Below are 19,592 nucleotides of genomic sequence, written 5' to 3'. Positions count from 1 at the left end.
CATCAAACAGACTGTCAAATTACAGCGTGAAGGTCAAGGAGAGGAGGGGAAATAAGAGATCAACCAAAGGAATTATATGCATGCATATAAGAATAACCAACAGATGCAAAACATTGGGGGGTGAGGGTATGTATGGGAGTGGGAGGGGGCAATGGTAAGATATGTACACATATAATACCTTAATTAAAAAATAATAAAGTTAAAAAAAAGAAAAAAAACATAATTCAATTGAAAAAAAATAAAATGGTATTATAATAAAAAAATACGTAGGCAAAAAAAAAGAAAGAAAGAAAGAGGAGCTCAGGAAACTCTATAATAATCTGAAAATTGTATGGGGGTTGAGGGCTAGAGACCTGATTACACAGAAGAATGAAAGTTTTTCAAATGAACTAACTCAAGAAGGATGTGTAGTTAATCCTGCCCTTTCAGCCAACATTTTAGAGCCTTGATGGGAACATGGATATCTTATCCATGTTCTTATTTTGAGATAGGCAGACTATTAGGACTAGGATGGACTGAGAATGATGGTTGGCCTAATTCACTCTCTTGATTTACAGATGAGGAAACTGAAGCAAAAGTGATCAAGTGACTGGCACAAGCCCAGACAGTCAAAACAGAGGACATGGACTTCTGACCACTACTCTGGGCCACCTGCGATATGCAACCAGTGACTCCATGTAACAGGAGAAGAGCAGCTAAATAATTTGTGGGTTATATATATCCTTTATTTGGCAACAGCTTGAAAGCTATCAGTTCAGTGGAAACAGCAGCACTGCATTGGACCCGGGACCCCAGGGCCTGGTTTAGATCTATCACCAGGTAATAGGTGTGTGGAATTATCTTCTTTCTGTACCTGACACATTTTCGAAACAGACCAAATCATATAAATTTCTCAACAGTTAGTCAAGCTACATGAAGCAATTAGGAAATTAGTTTATTACTAAAAACACAGACTAGAGCGCAGGAAATTAGATGTTTAGTTATTGAAAGTATATCCTCCTTTCCTTCATTGCCTCTTGACTGGACTCTTCTTTAGGGCTCTGTTCCTATGAATTAAGTAAATTCTAGATCTGCCTCTCTTTTCCCTGACAAAATGAAGAAATATAATCACAGTTGCCGACATGCAGTTTCTTTGCAGATATTAGTGCTTTTCAAATTTTCCATTTAAATGTAACTTCCCCTAAGCCTGTCTAATGCATGAAGGAAAATATATAATCCCTAGCTTTTAAACTACCAAGAAATAAATGGCTAATCTTAAGTTCATCTTCTATTTTATTTTTCATAACACTAATTAGTAAAACAATTGAAATCATCATTTCACTTATATCTCAAATTGCCATGTGTTAAGTGCTTAATAGATGTCAATTATATATTTACCAATTTATTTCACCTTTTCAACAAATATATGATATTAAGATGATGATTACTCCCATTACAGAAACTAAAAATATTCTGAGAAAATTGAGGCAAAAACTGCAAAATTAAGTGGACATTTAGGAATTTTTTGATGGAGAGATAGAAAAAATAGAAATTCTGTGCATTAAGGAAAACCCTATGGTGGGCTTACAGGTGAGCAGCACATTATCTTGAATAGAGTTATTTGTACATTTGTGCAGAACATGATATAAAAGCAAAGTAAATGTGACCAAGGGCTTTGTTCACCTTGTTTTGAACAAAGATATTATCGTCTAAGAAACTACTATCAGAAGGCTAATCAACAGAAATGGATAGAATTGAGTCTTATAAAAACTTGGTTTCAAATAGTAACTAAGGATTGACTTGGTAGATGTTGCAGCAGAGAATGTTCTTCTATTTGTAAGTTAATTGGCTATGGATGTGCATCTCAATGTTTGCTGTCATTTAAGTGTGTTTTATTCTTTAGGGCAGGAAGACAAATTAATTTCCTTCTCTCTGTGTTCAATGCATACTATCCAATGACCACCATCTGGTGGTGCTAGGTGAAGTTATGTGGACTTGCCCACCGTAGGTACAGTAAACACTAAGCACATTATGAGCATATTAGACCAGCAAAATAAAAGGGTTATTTCCTTCAATAAAACCTAAAATGGACTTATTACTTGGTAAAATAACCCCACTTTCTGGTCTTTAGACTAAACAGTTACTGAGAGGGTTTTTATCTCTTCAACATCAAAATGGCCCCATAGGACGAATATTAATAATTAGACTTTTTCACAAGATCAGACAAGTTACAGACTGGCTAATTGTTACCTTATTATTATGTAAACAAGATAATAGCAGCTCAAACAAGATGTCTACAGAGAAAACTTGTGTAAGAAAGTGGAGGACTTGCATATAAATAGCTACGAGCAAAGGAGAACCGCTAAAAAGGAGAAAATGTGTTTTTTGAAGAGGCAGATTATTATTTTTTTTCCTGCTCCCTCTCCCTTCCTCCTTCTGGAAGGTGAGGTCACCAGGCAATAGAAGGTCATCCATGCAGGCACAGCTCTCAGAAAGGCTCTCCTCCCCTCCTCTTTCACCCAAGATGCCAAAGTAGTGAGGGACTTTGGAAGGCCAGGACATCTCTGCCTCTCTCATTCCTGCCTCCTCTTCTGAAAGCCATGCTCAGCCCAATTAGAAGAGATTCACACATCTTATTCTTGCCTCCTCCATATTCCGGTCAGGCCTGGAACAAAGCTCTAATTACAACCTGGGAGGATTCAGAAAATACATAGTTCTTTCTGTGTCTCTCTAGTTAATTTTTCCTGAGACCAGTGGATATATTGGATTTAGCTTTTATCAAACTTGTTAGGCCTAATATTTTTAAGGGGGAAAAAAAAATACATTGAAGTCCACTCTAGCCTATGGAGCTAAAGAGATTTGGAGTTTAAAACAGGGGGTAAGGGAGGCTGGGGGAAAGTCAATGTGGCGGGGGGCGGGGGGGGGGAAGGAGATATATGTACTACTATGTGTAATACTTTAAACAATAAAAAAAAATAAAACCAGTTAATTCATAACATAGCATTATTGTGTTTTACTCTCCTAATATATTGGCTAAGCAAAGCAGGACTAAACTATTTTTTGTGTTCTCAGGTTGTAAAACCCATTTAATAACACTGAAACCTCATCACAACCCTAATAAATACTATGGCAGTCAGAATATAACTTAAGGTTCTTTTTAAAAATTTATTATAGTTGGTATTAATTAATCTCTAGAAGTAAGTGTGACAGAATTTTAAATTCCTTCTTGTTTTCTCAAAAATTTAATAGAAGTTTCAACAGTTGGGAATAATTCACTAAGTGCCAAAAGGGGTGACCAACTGCCCCCGTCTGTTCAGAACTATGGGGTACACAGGTTCCAAGATTTTCAGTGGCAAAAATGGGAAAGTCCTGAGCATACCAAGTTGAGTTGGTCACCTCACATCCTAAAGGCAATGCACCAAACCACCTATTCAGCTACCATACAAAGTATTGGTGGAACTGGTTATATGGGCTCTAGGTCTTCCGTCATATCCAGGCAGTAGAAGAAATGCTACATTTCTTTTGAAAGAGGTTAAGCTGTGGTGTTTGACTCTGCCCTTACCTTCCCCGTGGAGTTGATGAGAGCATCTGATGGAGGAAAGAGCTAGTGATTGTGCACTGTTCATATCCAATGTCGTCTCACAACTGTGCGCATCACATAAGACACTTCCACACTCTTCTCTCTGCTGGCCCTTCCAACTCCCCATCCTGATGGACCCAAACCAATAGCTCTTGAGTGGGGGTAGAGCCAAGAGAGAGAGAGAAGAGCTGGACATTTCCACCTTCCCACTGCAGGTGTCCAAGGCTTGCCCAGGTGCTTTGAGTCAAAGAACATATTGAAGTTTTAATACTAGACAAGGAAGGACTCTCAACTATTGAACAAGAGAACAGAGAAGTTACCAGGCCTGCCCAAGAGTGAAGGAACTCATCTACAGGGTAGATTTGAAAGGTCAGCGAGAGAATGAACCTTCTTTCTGTTTACAGTTACCAAGTTTAGCCACTTTCATAAACCAATTATGTAAGGTAAGGGAATTACCATGAAAAGCAGATAAAATTCAGAGGGGAAAAATCATAGATTTGGGCAGAGCTATGATATAAATGCAAACAATTGACAACCACAGCTCCAAACAGATTGGCTTTCTAGATTTCATAGCTCACAAATTGCCTGGTAAGCTTGAGTAGTAAAAATTTAAGTAGACTCTATGATCCCCAAAAGCTTAGCAAAATTTGCACTGACCCATACATAGTGCAAAGTGGAAGTGGCACAAAGTTTATCTTTTGCCAAAATCTTGGCAGAATCCTACAGATTCATTTTCACCGTCTTTCTACTCAAGACCAACTGGCCAACAGCTTTGCTGAAATAGGCGGTAACATCAAATTGGGCAAAACTGCAACTGACATGTGAGACCACCTTCACTCTACACTCAAGACAAGAAAGCAAGTTAACAATAAGGGATCTCAAGAAGGTGTCCAGAACATTCTCTATTTTGAAGAAGGACAACATTTAAATAACATAAAATTTTATTGTACTGTAGAAAGAAATAGTTCAAAATCCATCTATATACATAGAAAAATGTTATCATAATTAATTCCCAATATTTGATATTTTGAAAATAACCATTCTTAAAATGGATGGAACCACTTCCTTTTTCCTCAAAAGAAATTATACAAATCCACTAACAGGGCAGCCAAGTAAATTGGCAAAATATAAGATATGCAGATTGGTGAAAATTGGGAATTTTTCATTGGACTTGAAATCTTATTATGTAGATCTACTGATTCAGAATTTTCAATGATGTAGAAAATGAGATCTCAACCTCATTGTTTCAGAGAAAAGAGTTGCTTGAATCACTATAAAAATAAATAAAATGTCAGGAGTCTGATTAGAAGAAGCCACAATTAACTTGTTCAAAAGCATCCTCCTAGGCTTTTCTCTTTTCACATGTTACTAATGAAATAACACTTTTGTATTACGAAAGTTGAATGTGTTTACTATTGTTAATATGCACACATACATTTTAAAAACACAAATAAAAATATAAAGATCACTAATGACCAAAAAAAACTGCTGCATATATTTTTATGGAAAAACTTCCATTGACTTTTCTATATATCTGTATCTATGTTTCTCTATAGAGACTGATAATATGTACTAGTATAAATAAGCATTTATACATATATAAAACATATTTGCACATATATATGCTTATATGTATATATTTTTATAGTATATATACATACATACATACAGACATACAGTCTGCTTTCATACTCAGCCTTCTTTGGAACATCTTTCTAAATTAATAAAAATGTATTGACCCAGAAAAAAGCCATGTAGGGAGGATGGCAGTGTCTCCCTATTAGCCCGGGATCAATTAGCTCTGGAGGATTACATACATGTATCAGAAATAAACCATTTTATTGAAGTCACTGCATTTTTAGGCCTCTTTGTTACAGTGTCTTAGCCTATATACTACCTGATATCGTAGCTGGGAAACTATCATGGCCCTCAGGAGACTGCAGGATGCAAGGATACAATGAGCAGTGCCTTAGTAAACTCAAAAGGTGTGACTACTTCACTTTGCCCACTTACTTTTTCCATATATGATTCTCGGCCATTTCCTTATAATTATTGCCCAGGAATACCCTTTCTTTTTTCCTTCAAAAAAGAAGAGAACAAAGTTAATTATGCAGAACCATGAATATAATTCTCAAAGCCTCATAGGTCAGTAGTGTCCAAGTATTTTTTTCAAACTTTGATCCACAAAAATGAAGCAAAAGTCTTAATTACCAGTATTGTAGCATGAGGTTGTTTATGGAGTTACTGTGTGTGGACTTGGGAGACTGTAGGAAATTACCTTTATTTGACAATTAAAAATAAATCACATGTAAGCATGGGTTAATTTCTGAAATTTCTCTGCTGTCCCACCGATCTCTGTGTCTGTTTTTATGCTAGTGCCATACTGTTTTGATTACCATAGCTTTGTAGTATAGTTTTAAATCAGGGAGCATTATATATCTCCAACTTCATTTTCTTTTTTCTCAAGATTGCTTTGGCTATTCAGGGTCTTCTCTGGTTTTATATAAATTTTAAGATTATTTGTTCTAGAACTATGAAACATGCCATTGATATTTTGATAGGGATTGCACTGAATATATAAATTGCTTAGGTAGAAATAAACCCATACTTACATGGTCAATTAATCTATGACAAAGGAGGCAAGAATATATAGTGGGGGAAAGACAGTCTCCTCAATAAATGATGTTGGGAAAACTGAACAGATACATGCAAAGGCAATTCTCCGTGGCATTTCTACATGCCTCAGCGTATCTTTTCAAGGATGTTTCAAAAACTGCATTGGAAAGCAGAGATAAGGAGCCCTCCAGGTCAGAGGGCAGATTTGTTTACTGACCAGTATAAAACCAGAGAATATCTCCCTCCCTAGAAGTATTCCAGGATAGTAAAGTCTCCCTCCTCGCCTCAGACAAAATTTGCTTAGGTTCCAGCTAATAAGATAATGTCTCCTTCAGGGGTAAGGTTTGAGCAGGTTTACTAACAGGTTTATTAAATCCCTTCTAAGACTGGGGGGTTTTGATAGATAAGAACAGTTCCTGAAGCATTTTATTCTTCAGTTCGGCACAGCCTCTATGTGCTGCATAACCCCTACGTGGGTTTGCATTTATCCCATATCCTAGCAATTCATTCCTAGGAAATTATACAAGAGATGTGAAGGCATGGAGCCACAGAAAGACTTCTACAAGAATATTCACTGCAGCCTTCTCATATTAGTCAAAAACAGACACACTTGTGGTGTCTATCAATAGAAGAATATATACACAAAATTGAGTACATTCGTACAATGTGCACTACTTTAAAATAAAAAAGATAAAAGATACTGATACATTCAACAAAGTGTATTAAACTCAAAAACATGCTGAGAGAAAAATTACGCTGAGTAAAAGTAAACTTTTCAATAAAATAGTTTTAAAAGCAGCCAAATTAAGTTATAATGAAAAATATAAGTTGCTATTTTAAAATATCTGATTTAACCATATTAATTGTCTATTGGTGCTGGAGTCAGAAACTGACACAACTCTCACTGGGCTAAATCAAGGTGTCCACAGGCTTTGTTCCTTTCTGGAGGCTATCGGGGACAATCTTGATCTTTTCTAGCTTCTGAAACTGCTTGCATTTCTTGGTTCGTTGTCTGCATCTTTAAAGCCAACTGCATTGAATCTCTGGTTATTTCATGGGTACACATCCTTCTCTCCACAGCTGGAAATGTTTTCTGATTTTAAAGACACCTGTGAATTTATTAGGGCCACCTGAATAATCCAGAATAATCTCCCCATTTTAAGATCCCTAATCACATCCTTAAATTCTCTTCTCCATGTAAAGAAACAGATTATAGGTTCCAGGGATTAGACATGGAGAGTTCTGTTTCTGTTGGTATAAAATTCTTAAGATTCTTATGAATCTCTCCTGTATATTGTGGGGATTTACTCCACTAAAAAGAGGCTCCTACACATATCTTTCCTATATAATTATATATCTGTGTTTTACTTCTACTGAGATGGCTTGAGGGGATCTGTGAGTCACATACTTAATCTTGTCAAAGAACCTTTTATGTGACTGAATACCCTGGTCTTTTGCTACTTCTGAGGCATAAGCAAAAATTCATTAGGCCAGATCTTATTCATTCTTCAGAGCACACTTTCCGGAAAGTGGCTCTCCTAATTTTAGCATCTTTTGCAACCTGAATAGGCTGGGAATTTTCCAATCATCAAGTCCTGATTTATTTTGTTTAGCAGTTCTTCCCTCAATTTATCTCTTTCCTCTCCCATTTTACTTTAAACTGTGAAATAAAACCAGTTTCATCTTTATCATTTGGTTTAGAAAGTTCCTCATATACACTCAAAAAGGTCTACTTTCCGCATGTCTACAGACTAAACTTCGCTAAGCTTTCTGCCATGATTTCTGTCTTTGGCATCTACATTTCTACTAACAAACTGCTCCAGGCCATGAAGACATTCTCTATAATTCTACTTAAAATTCTTCTCACTGCCCAATTCCTAAGCCAACTCTACCTTTTCAGGGATGTGTTATAGCTGCACCCCACTTCCAATAACCAAAATCTGTATTACTCTTCTATAGCTGCCATAACAAATGAATACAAATTTAGTGGCTTAAAACAATGCAAACTTATTATCTTACAGATATGTTGGTGAGAAGTCTGACAAGGGTCTCTCTGGGCTAAAACATAGGCCTTTATTCCTTTCAGGAGGCTGTGGAGGAGAAGCTATTTCCGTGACTTTTCAGCTTCTACAAGTTACCCGTATCTTTGTTAATTTCCTCCATCTTCAGAGCCAGCAATATTGTAGTTCTTTATATCTTCCAGAGTTACTCCTCCCTCTCCCCACTGTTCTCCAATTTTTAAGGCCAATTGATTCTACTGGTGGCACACAGATATCTAAAATAAACTCCCCTTTCAAGGTCTCTGGTTTTGTTATATCTGTAAAATCCCTTTTGCCATGGAAGAAAACACATTACAGGTTCCAGAGATTAGGAAATGCACATGTTTGAGGGATCAGCCTGTTATTATCACTTACTATTATAATAATTGAAACTCTGGCATTAATAACCTCAGTTTAATATTAATATCAAGTAAAATGTTATGCATTCTTACTTCTTTTCCTCTTGAGTTTTCCCAAAGTAGAGTTGTTTCCAAGATCCACAGTACCTGGAAAAAGAGGTTGATCTAAGAAAACAGATATTAATAGCTAAAAGTTACCAAATCCTATGATGACCCATACTACAGAAGGCTTGAGTTTATAAAGTTGTTTGGATTATCATTTTTCTCTTCCTTCTAAAGGAACTAGATATCTCCTGAATTGAGAAGTAGGAGTCCAGGATGGGCCTGGGATCTTCCTTCTTTTTTTACTCAATGGGACTCTTAAAAAACTCTTCAATACCTACAAACTTCAATTCATTCACGGATAAGAACAGGTGTCCTATCCTATCCAAGTCTTAAGATTTTTGTGAGGAACAAATAACATCTTATGTGCAAACGTTTGTAGGGAAAAAAATGTATAAATTGGTGACATTCAGAGAACATCTAACAAAAATATGTGCTATGTTAATCAAAGTTGATTTGACGTCTTCCCTCCTGACAATTAAGTGGCAGGATCAGTTGTCTTTGAGGTCTTTCTAAGGTTGTGGAAAAAATGACACTATTATCTACTAGCAGAAGTACACCTTGTTTTCTTGGGTTCCATAAAATATTGGGTGTGACAACAGTGGAAATAGCTGAATAAATTCAAGGTATTATTGCTAATATACCAAACTGTATATTGCCATTTTAAGAGTGTATTTCTACTACATCATCCATAATAATCAATAGGACTCATCCTGTTAAATATGACATTATAATTATCTCTTGCCTCCCTGCTGTTCCCTAAAGGGTCAGGTCGAGAAAATGCAGAGAACAGGAGAGTGGGATGGACTAGACCACCTGCTCCACTCTACCTGGGTCCTGGGTAACTATGGATTCACCCTCACACCATGACCCCTGTGTAGTGCCTTACCTTGGCTACCTTCAGCCCTTGCTTCTGGACCTCCTGGCACATATTTTTAGAGACACACAATGCAGGAACACTTACTATTTTTATGTGCTGGTTGCTCTGATTCTGGACCCAAATCATAATTTATGAAGCACATAACACAGGAACACCTCTCATTTTCATGTGTCGGCAGCTCTGCTCCTGGAACAAAATTGTAAGATATGAAGACTCTTTTCATATGCCCCAGTGACTCTATTTTTGGTACCCTTGTGAATTTCTGTTTTACTACTTCTTCCTCTGAAATATAACATTAATCCTCTTTACATCTGACTCTTTCTTTATGTCTCCCTTTTTTCTTCTCTTGTCCTTTTCTTTTTATCAGAACTCTGTTTATTTAAGTCATGTTTACCTTGTCCATCACAGGGTAGTGGGCCAGAGGTAAGTTCTTCAGGTTCTCCTTCTCTATCTATTTGGGGAGCTTCTAGTTCACCAGATACTAAAGAAAAACAAGAAATTTACTGTTTATGGATCCTGGGACAGTGATTAGGTAATTGCTCCTGGTGCTCCTATGCGGCACATTGATATTCTGAGCTAAGATGAGCTGTTTCCTCAGAAAAATACATCTGCTCCAATAATCACTCCTAAGTTCTGACAGAGCCATGCTTATCCCATCTTTTGTACCTCATTGTGCTTCCTTCACTTTTAATTTTTCCACTTGTAGCCCTAAGAATAAATAAAAATATTGTATTCTTCCAGGGGGGGGAAAAAAAAAAAAAACTGTTTTTTGAAAATCGTAACAGTAACGTGTTACTCATGTAAAAAATTTCAGCTGGCCGGGAAAGCATATATCAAAATAAATAATGTACTACTTATTTTGAAATGTGTTCACTGAACTATTCCAACAATAAAGAAAAACAGAGGCATTTCCTTGGGAGGAAAACAAAGATCCTATAGAGGTTTATTTGTATAAAAGAGGATAAAATTCCAAATCTTTAAAAATGTGGCTGGACAAGAGAAAGTCTTGAGCCAGGGAGGATGACTGCTTCCCAAAGAGACAAGCTAGAGGACATGGGAGCAACTAGACAGACTGAGATCCCAGGACAAAGGAAGGACATTCTTTGAAGCTGCAAGTAGGGACCTAATTTTGTGCCACAGGAGGATGTCCCAAGAGGCCTGGATCAGGGAGCTTGGAAGGCTGCCAAAAGAGGAAGAACATAGCACCAGCCCATGGCCCCTGTATGTAAGTAGCCCAGCAAACATATAGAGGAAGGTAATATAACAATAGTCCTTGGTGCAGGTCTCTGGAGGGTGCCCGGGGAAGAGATGGAGGGAAGCAGTTAGCCAACATGCCTCAGGGCTGATGGCACAGGTACCACCTAGGGCAATAAAGCTGTACTTATAAACCTTATAAACCTGTACTATCGCTTTACTGTGTGGTAAATAACATCAAATTCCTTAATTTTTGTATCCAGACTTTCCAAAATCCTTTTTCATTCTTATCCCATGTGAATAAACTCCCACAATCTGCTTCTAATTTGTCCTTGTTGTGCAGATACACAGACCCTAAAGGGGTCTATGCTTGCTCCCGTATCATCGCATTCCTCAGTTCATATAATTTTTCTTTTCAATTCTCGAGCATTGCGTGGAAATCTTTTTGAGAGCAAAAGTATATAGACTAAAAAAAAATTTCTAGGCAAGTCAAACTAAAATTATTGGAGGACACTTCTCTACTAAGAACCAATTAAAAAAAAATGAAATCATGCCTCTCAGGGAAAAAGTAGAGAATCAAACCAGTAGTATTGTATAGCACAAAAAACCATCACTGGCTGAGCAATTGGTTTTTTGATTATTTTATTGTTGATCATACCTCTTGTGGAGAATCTATATATATAAAAGCCTAAGCAACCATTAAGACCAGATGACCAGCTGGTAGCTATGATGTGCACTGACCAACAGGGGGCAGACACTCAATGCAGGAGCTTTCCGTGGTGGTCAGTGCGCTCCCACAACCAGCATCCCATGGCCAGCTAACCTCCCGCGGTCCCTCCCCCCGGCCAGTCTGCCCCGTTCGGCCCTTATCACCGGCCAGACCGAGGGACACTTCCTGTGCACGAATTTGTGCACCAGGCCTCTAGTGAGTTAATAAAAACATTTCTACTTCTTCAAGAGCAAATTTGAAATTGAGTTAATTTTCTTGCTCATTCCTCTGGAAACCTGTTGATGGTGGCCTTTCTTCTGAGTTAGTAGGCCAACACTAAGCTCAGAGTTAAAAATGACCAGTGACTGTAGGTGGGTAAATTGCATGTGGCCTGGGAGGGAGTAGCTGTGAACTATAATGCATTTTTTGTCTTCCATCAACATAGCAACTCATGTATCTCAGCTGTCCATTGAGCAATCTCTGAAAATTATGACTACAGTGTTGTTTCATGAGATAGTGACTCCCCTGGGCATTGTGTGGCTAAATCAGGGCAGATCCTGCACCCATATCTAAGCTGTTACTTGAGGCAGGTTGTAGTCAACTTAGTGGACTGCTGTGTGGAACCTTGCAAATGGTCCCATAGAAAAGGAACAACTGATGCTAGCTTTTTGGGATATTGTGTTTCCTGTCACTTATCCTTCTAAGTAAATCAGATGTCCCTGTGTCCCTGAGAGTCTTGTGACTCTAAATGCCTAGTAAAACAGACCTGCAGGTGGATGTCTGTACTCTAGACATTATATCATAAGCATTGAGAGACTCATGATATGTCTGTTTTCTTAACTGCTGCATCCACACTACCTAGCGCCTTGTGTGACACATAGTAGACACTCAGTACATACCCGTGGGAATAAATTGGCCCTGGACATCAAAATGTAGGTAATAAACCTAATTACCTTTGTAGAATATTTTGTAAATGCGAAATAAATCGGGGTAATTCTTCATGATGGTCTTGCTGAACAGTGCTCCCAGAAGAGATATGTCAAATTTCTTCTCCAGTTCACTGAGAACATCATATATGACTTCATGTACAGAAAACCGTTTTTTAAAAGATTCTTGAGATTTCTTAAAAACAGTGAATGGAGAAAACATAAATACAGACTTCTCAGTTACAGAAGAGCCCTAGAAGCAATTTTATTTTTTGTTTGTTTTGTTTTTTTAAAATATATTTTATTGATTTTTTACAGAGAGGAAGGGAGAGGGATAGAGAGCTAGAAACCTCAATGAGAGAGAAACATTGATCAGCTGCCTCCTGCACACTCCCTACTGGGTATGTGCCTGCAACCAAGGTACATGCCCCTGACCGGAATCAAACCTGGGACCCTTGAGTCCGCAGGCCGACGCTCTATCCACTGAGCCAAACCGGTTAGGGCAGCAATTTTATTGTTAATGTATTATAATTTCCAAACATAGATATCTTCTCATGTACAGTTTTAGAATTTCTCTATATTAGTGTGGCTACTAAGTGGAACAACTAAATCTTTCCTCCTAGAAAGCACCCATTTGTGAATCTGAGCTCCTCACCCTCATTTACATGAGATGAAGTAAGGAGCCATTAGGAAGAACAAAATAGTTTCAAGTGAAGTAATATGTAGCCCTTTCAGAGCCTGGCTAAATGTTTTAGGAATAGGCTTAGTGGGTGATGAGCTGCTGTTCTATTGACTGGACAATCCTTGTCCCTTCCTCAGGACTGACTAGGCCTGGAAGCTCTTGTGAACTTTGCCATAAAGAAGGCCTATACACAGGGCAAATGAAGATGTGCATCTCTATATATCCACCTATGTCTTTCGCTAAAATTAACCTAAATTCTAAGACTCCAGAAATACCAAAAGAAAAGGGGGAGAAACAGAAAGGAAACTGAAAACTGTTGTTGAAAGAATAGCAAGCATCTACTTTCAAATTTGTCCTAACAAGACATTAATTCTCTGTGGATTTTAATGTTCTCAGGTCTTAGTATTTAAACTGATGTTCATTGAAATGAAATGTTATGTCAATTATTATTTTTTTAAACAAAGTCATTCAACTTATTCACCCATTCATTAAAGTTATGTTTAACTTCTAGTTTATATTACACTGTATATATGATTTCTAGAAGGCATTATACTCCTACTTCAGATCCAGCCTATCTCCAGTGCTATTCACCCAGCTCCAAGGGGGCACCATAGAGACCATTCCTTCAGTTAGGATCAGCACTGTCTCCAGTAGTGCCTGCTTCTCTTCTCTCTTTTGACCTTATAGGAACACTTAATAGCAGTACTTGGGAAGGTTTCCACTCATAGGCAACTCCTCAGTTGCCCAGCTGTGCCCTGATGTTTAATTCCAGGATATCAAAGTATAACTTAGTTTGGGGTTGTTTTATCAGATTGTAACATAATAAACCTAACTTACTTCATACATTTCATTGGTGATGAATTCATGGTCACGGAGAAGTTCAAGGAAAGGAAATGTTGTTTTTATTGCGTCTGAAATCTCCACCTTATATTTTTTGAAGTATGTGAGTGCAATGTCATTGATACGTTTTTTGTTTTCTATGTTCTCATCTTCTGCAGACATCCTAGGGAGAAGGAATACCATGATAAAATGGCCATCAAGGTTTTGATATGCTGTAACATTTTATATATGAAGGATAGATAGGCTGTGAACAACCAACATAATTAAAATAAGTGGTCCTGAGTAAAGATTAGAACAAATAGAATGGAAGCAATGGACAAAATTATAATAAAACTAGAGGCCCAGTGCACGAAATTCGTGCAGGGGGTGTGTGTGCCTCAGCCCAGCCTGCACCCTCTCCAATCTGGGACCCCTCGAGGGATGTCTGACTGCCCGGGCAGTCGGACATCCCTCTCACAATCCAGGACTGCTGGCTCCCAACTGGTTGCCTGCCTGCCTTCCTGATTGCCCCTAACCACTCCCCTGCCAGCCTGATTGATATCTAACTGCTCCCCTGCAAGCCTGTTTTCCCCTAATTGCCCTCCCCTGCAGGTCTGGGTCCCCCCACCTGCTCTCCCCTGCAGGCCTGGGTCCCTCCAAATTGCCTTTCCCTGAAGGCTTGGTCGCCCCCAACTTCCCTCTTCTGCCGGCTTGGTCACTCTAACTGCCCTCCCCTGCAGGCTTGATCACCCCCAACTGCCCTCCCTTGCAGGCCTGGTCCCTCCCAACTGCCCTCCCCTGCTTGCCATCTTGTGGCAACCCTAGCCTCCTGCCCTTTCCAGCTCTGTGGCTGCTGCCATTTCTGTTTGGGTTTATGTATCTTCTATCATTGAAACTTTTTAGCCTTGAGTGGAGGCCTAGGCTGGCAAGGGCAGGAGGAAAGCTTGGCTTCCTCCATTGCCAGGGAAACCCAAGCCTCCCTCCTGCTCTCTGTGGCCTAGCCATCTTGGTTGGGTTTATTTGCATATTAGCTCCTGATTGGCTTGTGGGCGTGGCTTGTGGGCATGGCTTGTGGGTATAGCGGAGTGCTGATTAATTTGCATTTTACTCTTTTATTAGATAGGATGAAGCATGGTGGATTAGAAAGACATAATAGTATTGAAAAATGCAAGCCTGTCATGATCAAAACCATTGTAAAGTTATTTTGTCCCAAACATATCTGCAATGTTTTATGAAAACATTTTAATTGACCCTAACTCCTTGCTGGCCTGATCTCACCCCCAACTGCCCTCTTCTGCTGGCCTGATCGCTCCTAGAAGTCGGACGTTTGGAAGATGGCTGGTCGACCCGGTCTAATTAGCATATTACCCTTTTATTAGTGTAGATAGATTATATAGAATAGGATTGCTTAAATGCGGGGAGGACCTTTTTCAGCAGGAGGAGATGCTCTTGGAAGACAAAAATACATAATCCCTATATCTGGACTGATAGCCAGTCATATGCACTATACTGACAAACCAGTCATTAAAAAATTAAACCGCTTCCTTACACCTTACACCAAACAGCTGTTGCCCTTAAAACCCCTCCTCAGCCTCCACCTTAGGTTCTGCCTTCGCAGCTCACCCAGATTTGGTTCTGATTGGTCGGTTTCTATGCCAGTCAGCATCAAAAGTGCCACCTCCTAGGCAGCCATTGGCTATTCTGGGAAACTCATAATGGCCCCGCCTTCACCTCGCTAAGAGCCCTTCATCATGGCCCTGTCCGCTACCGAGTGTATCTCTGGCCGCTCTGAGAAGCAGCACCTCAGGTCTGTGCTGGTGGCGATTTTGAATTTTCATCCCTGACCTAACCTTACAGTTCGAGGTCTGTGAAGGCAAGCATTTCTCTTGTTCATTCTTAGTTCATTCATAGACTTTACCTGTGTCTATGCATCTATGCTAGCACAGAATGGTGACCGATCGAACGGTTGTTTCAGTCATCACGGTCACTGCCTTTTTATATACACTCAGTGGCCAGATTATTATGATCTCTGAATGCATAATAATCTGGCCACTCAGTATACATATATATATTAGATGCCCGGTGCATGAATTTGTGTATGGGTGTGGTCCAGCCAGCCTGGCCAGGGGGAGAGGACATGGGTGGTTAGCCAGCCTGCCTGCTGGTCGAACTCCTGGTTGAGGGGACAATTTGCATATTAGCCTTCTATTATATAGGATAAAGACTGAGTGGCCAGATTATTATGCATTCAAAGATCATAATAATCTGGCCACTCAGTGTATATAGATGATTATATATGGAGAAATTATAGAGACCTAACTAAATTCCCTAAGTACTAGAAAAGGAATTTGCTGAGGAGCCTGAATAAAAAACAAAGCAGGTACATAAAACAAACAGATATTATACGCACAACATATATTGAAAAGAAATAATACTTCAAACACAATAGCAAATACATATACATCATAATAATAAAAGGCAAATATGCAAATGGTCATCACACTGTGATGCCTTAATGAGTGATCAGCAGGGACCTGAGGCTGCACGGCGTGGGGCAAGAGAGGGGGACTTGAGGCCACACCCCCAACCTGGTGGGGCTTGATAGGGGACCTGAGGCTGTGCCCCCTGCCCGGCGGGGCTTGATAAGGGTGGGGCTGGCTGGGTCTCCATCTGGCACGATTTCGAGGCACGTGCAGGTAGGTGGGGACTTGACTCTGGGTCCCGCAGCATGCCCCAGACTCTGACAGGAGGGAGATTTTCATATACAATTTACTAATTTTCTTTCATCTCTGACACTTCTATTATAGAGAAAGGACAAATAGCAATATTAAAATATTTCCTCTAATTAATTCCCTTTTAATGTGCATGAATTTCATGCACCAGACCACTAGTATACTTATAAACCTCTAAAAATTATGAATCTATATGAAAGAAACTATAATGTTTTATTGAAGGAAGTTAAACAAGATCTAAATAAATGGAAATATAGAAGGTACCTCCAATTAGGAAAACATAGCAATTTAAAAATGTCAATCCTTCTGACATTTGTAATCCAATTGAAACTGGCTATAGTAATTCATTAATTTATATGACAGAACAAATATCTAAGTCAAGCAAATAAAAGTATTACAAGAGTAGATGAAGACTTAATAAGTTTAAATATTAAAAATCAATAAGATTAAAAGAATGTAGAAAAATATTTTCAGCACACAAGTCTAAGGTTTAATATATCTGATATATAAAGATTCCAGTCTGTTTACAAAATATGACATATAACCCCAAAGAAAATGGACCTGAACCATCACTTAGAGAAAAGGAAATTAAAATGTCCAACAAACACATGAATACATACAAACTAAAACATCAATGAGGAAACCCTTATCATCCATTAGATGGGCAAAAATGATTTCATAAGGGACAATGCAGCAAGGGGGAAGATTCATAGAAGTAGGCATTCATTGCTGGTGTGAACATAAATTGCTGTAGCTGGTCCTATACAAAAGTGAAAATAATAACACTTTTTATTTTATTTATTTTTTGTTAATCCTCACCTGAGGACATTTTTCCATTGATATTTAGATAGTAGAATGGAGGGGGAGACAGAGAGAAACATCGATGTGAGAGAGACACATAGATTGGTTGCCTCTTGCACGTGCCCTGACCAGGGATGGGATCAAGCCTGCAACTGAGGTACATGACCTTGACCAGAATCGAACCTGGGACCCTTCAGGCTATAGGCTGACGCTCTATCCGCTGAGCAAAACCAGCTAGAGCTCTCCTATATATTTTTTAAAAAATGTCATTGCCCTAGCTGGTTTGGCTCAAGGGCATGTACCTTGGTTGCGGGCTCCACCCCAGTCTGGGCCCTGGTCGGGCACGTGCAGGAGGCAACCAATCCATGTTCTTCTCTCACATCAATATTTCTCTCCATCTTTCCCTCTCCCACTCTCTCTAAAAATCAATGGAAAAATATCCTTGGGTGAGAATTAACATATATATAATTAATGATAAATATTACTGACAAAAATATATATTATATATCTATATGATGAATATATATATATATAATAAAATCTTTGTGACTTTGGGTTAGACAAAAAGATAGCTATAACACCAAAAGCTTGATAAATTAGAATAAAAAATATTTAATCTTTTGTACTTTAAAAGACACCATTAAAATTAAGCCCAGCTGTGGTGGCTCAGTGATTAAGCATAAACCTATGAACCAGGAAGTCATGGTTTGATTTCCAGTCAGGACATATGCCTGGATTGCAGCTCAATCCCCGATTGTGCAGGAGGCAGCTAATCAATGATTCTCTCTCATCATTGATGTTTCCATCTCTAGCTCCCTCTCCCTTTCTCTCTGAAATAAATAAAATTTAAAAAAAAAAAGAAAGAAAAGGAAAAAACTAGTTACAAAGCAGAGAATGAGAATCTGAGATTGGTCAAGGACAAGGACTTCTGCTGAGAGCAAGGAAGACAGATAAGCTTGTGATGGTCATGCAGGGCTGGAGTGAAGCACCCCAACACAGTCAGTTCCCCCCTTAGGACATGCAGTACCCTCTTTGAAATGACCTAGGTGAAAGCAGAGGGGACCTGAGGGAAATGAGAGGGTTCAAAGGTCATAAGAAAATAACAAGTCTCTGTCTCAAAGCATCAGAAACGACAGCTGTGTCCAGATGGGCTGCCAGCTGAGCAGTAGCTGTAAGACAAGAGTCCTGTGGGTTGTGGCAGCTGCACTCACACCAGCAGCTGTCCATCTGCAGTTTAAAGATACAATTCCTTCACTTCATTACATTTCATTACATTGCACGTCAGTGTTCTTGTAAAGCAGGATGAGGTCAAGGTTTAGACGAGTGTCTAATAACACACACTAAAGCAGCAGCACAGCCAGACAGAAAGTTAAAGGAAGGGAGACAGAGACTGACCTGGTGCTGAGGTCGCTGCTCCCACTGGCCATCGCCCTGCCCTGGGGCCTGCCTGGACCTCTGATCCTTCGATCTCCCCAGCCTGGATCCACTGTGGCTGTCTAACCCTGAGCAGGAAGTGAGTGAACTCACCCAGGGAATGCTCCACCCAAATGGGGAAATTAGAAGTGAAATCAACTTTCTGAGTGTTTTCAGACACTGTCTCCTTCCTCCTGCAGCCCCAGGGTGGCGGCAGGGGAGGGGCGTGTACTCTCAGCCATCAGGACTTGTGACAATAGGAGTGGTGGACAAGTAGGGACAGGCGGTCCTGGAGGCCAGGGGAGGAGGACCCCAAGGGGAGGAGCAGGACCAACCCCCAGGAGAACCCTTGCTTGTGCAAAACATGAAAAACATCTGTGAATCCTACTGTCCTCACCTGCTGCAATTTTCTAAGAGGGTGCAGAGACCTGAGGTCCCAATGTTCAGAAACAGGACTGGAGAAGCAACATTCTTGAGAGGGATGGTTTCCACATTTGTTTCCCTGAGCCCGACTTCATCTGGCTGTAAATAAGGGTTCTCACCCTATTCGTTTAACACACAGGGGAAGGTTCTACCCTCTCTCCATGTACATTTTTTCTTTTCTCCCAAAGGAGCAAACATCAAATCTGGACAGATTCCATACACTGATGAGAACATTTTTTTTTCTTCTAAACAAGAGCCCAGGATCTCAGTGTGTCCCAAGTTGTGCACACATGGGGGATCTCTCTCCCTGCCCTGCCTCCTCTCTCATTTGGGGGGTA

The 19,592-nt window shown here is 39.4% G+C and overlaps 1 protein-coding gene across 2 annotated transcripts in view; it reads right to left on the bottom strand.

The window, feature by feature from the left end:
* The window catches only part of LOC308248037 (nuclear body protein SP140-like protein), a 40,821-nt gene extending 21,799 nt beyond the window's left edge, over positions 1-19,022 (bottom strand). Inside the window, exons 1-7 of one of the 2 annotated variants that reach the window (XM_080667968.1) lie at positions 18,814-19,022; positions 13,904-14,069; positions 12,412-12,580; positions 9,950-10,036; positions 9,640-9,741; positions 8,667-8,720; positions 5,573-5,638 (exon numbers count right to left, since the gene is read on the bottom strand). In XM_080667968.1, the coding sequence (XP_080524094.1) occupies positions 5,573-5,638; positions 8,667-8,720; positions 9,640-9,741; positions 9,950-10,036; positions 12,412-12,580; positions 13,904-14,069; positions 18,814-18,845 (676 nt within the window). In that variant the 5' untranslated portion in view covers positions 18,846-19,022. The remainder of the gene's footprint in view (positions 1-5,572; positions 5,639-8,666; positions 8,721-9,639; positions 9,742-9,949; positions 10,037-12,411; positions 12,581-13,903; positions 14,070-18,813) is intronic. The other variant, XM_080667969.1, reaches the window with a different exon arrangement.
* Between the last annotated feature and the right edge of the window lie 570 nt (positions 19,023-19,592).

Source organism: Plecotus auritus (assembly GCF_963455305.1).
Source record: "Plecotus auritus genome assembly, chromosome: 5".
NCBI classification, from domain to species: domain Eukaryota; kingdom Metazoa; phylum Chordata; class Mammalia; order Chiroptera; family Vespertilionidae; genus Plecotus; species Plecotus auritus.
Note: the sequence above shows the minus strand (reverse complement) of the source record. Positions and strands in the feature narration are given on the sequence as shown.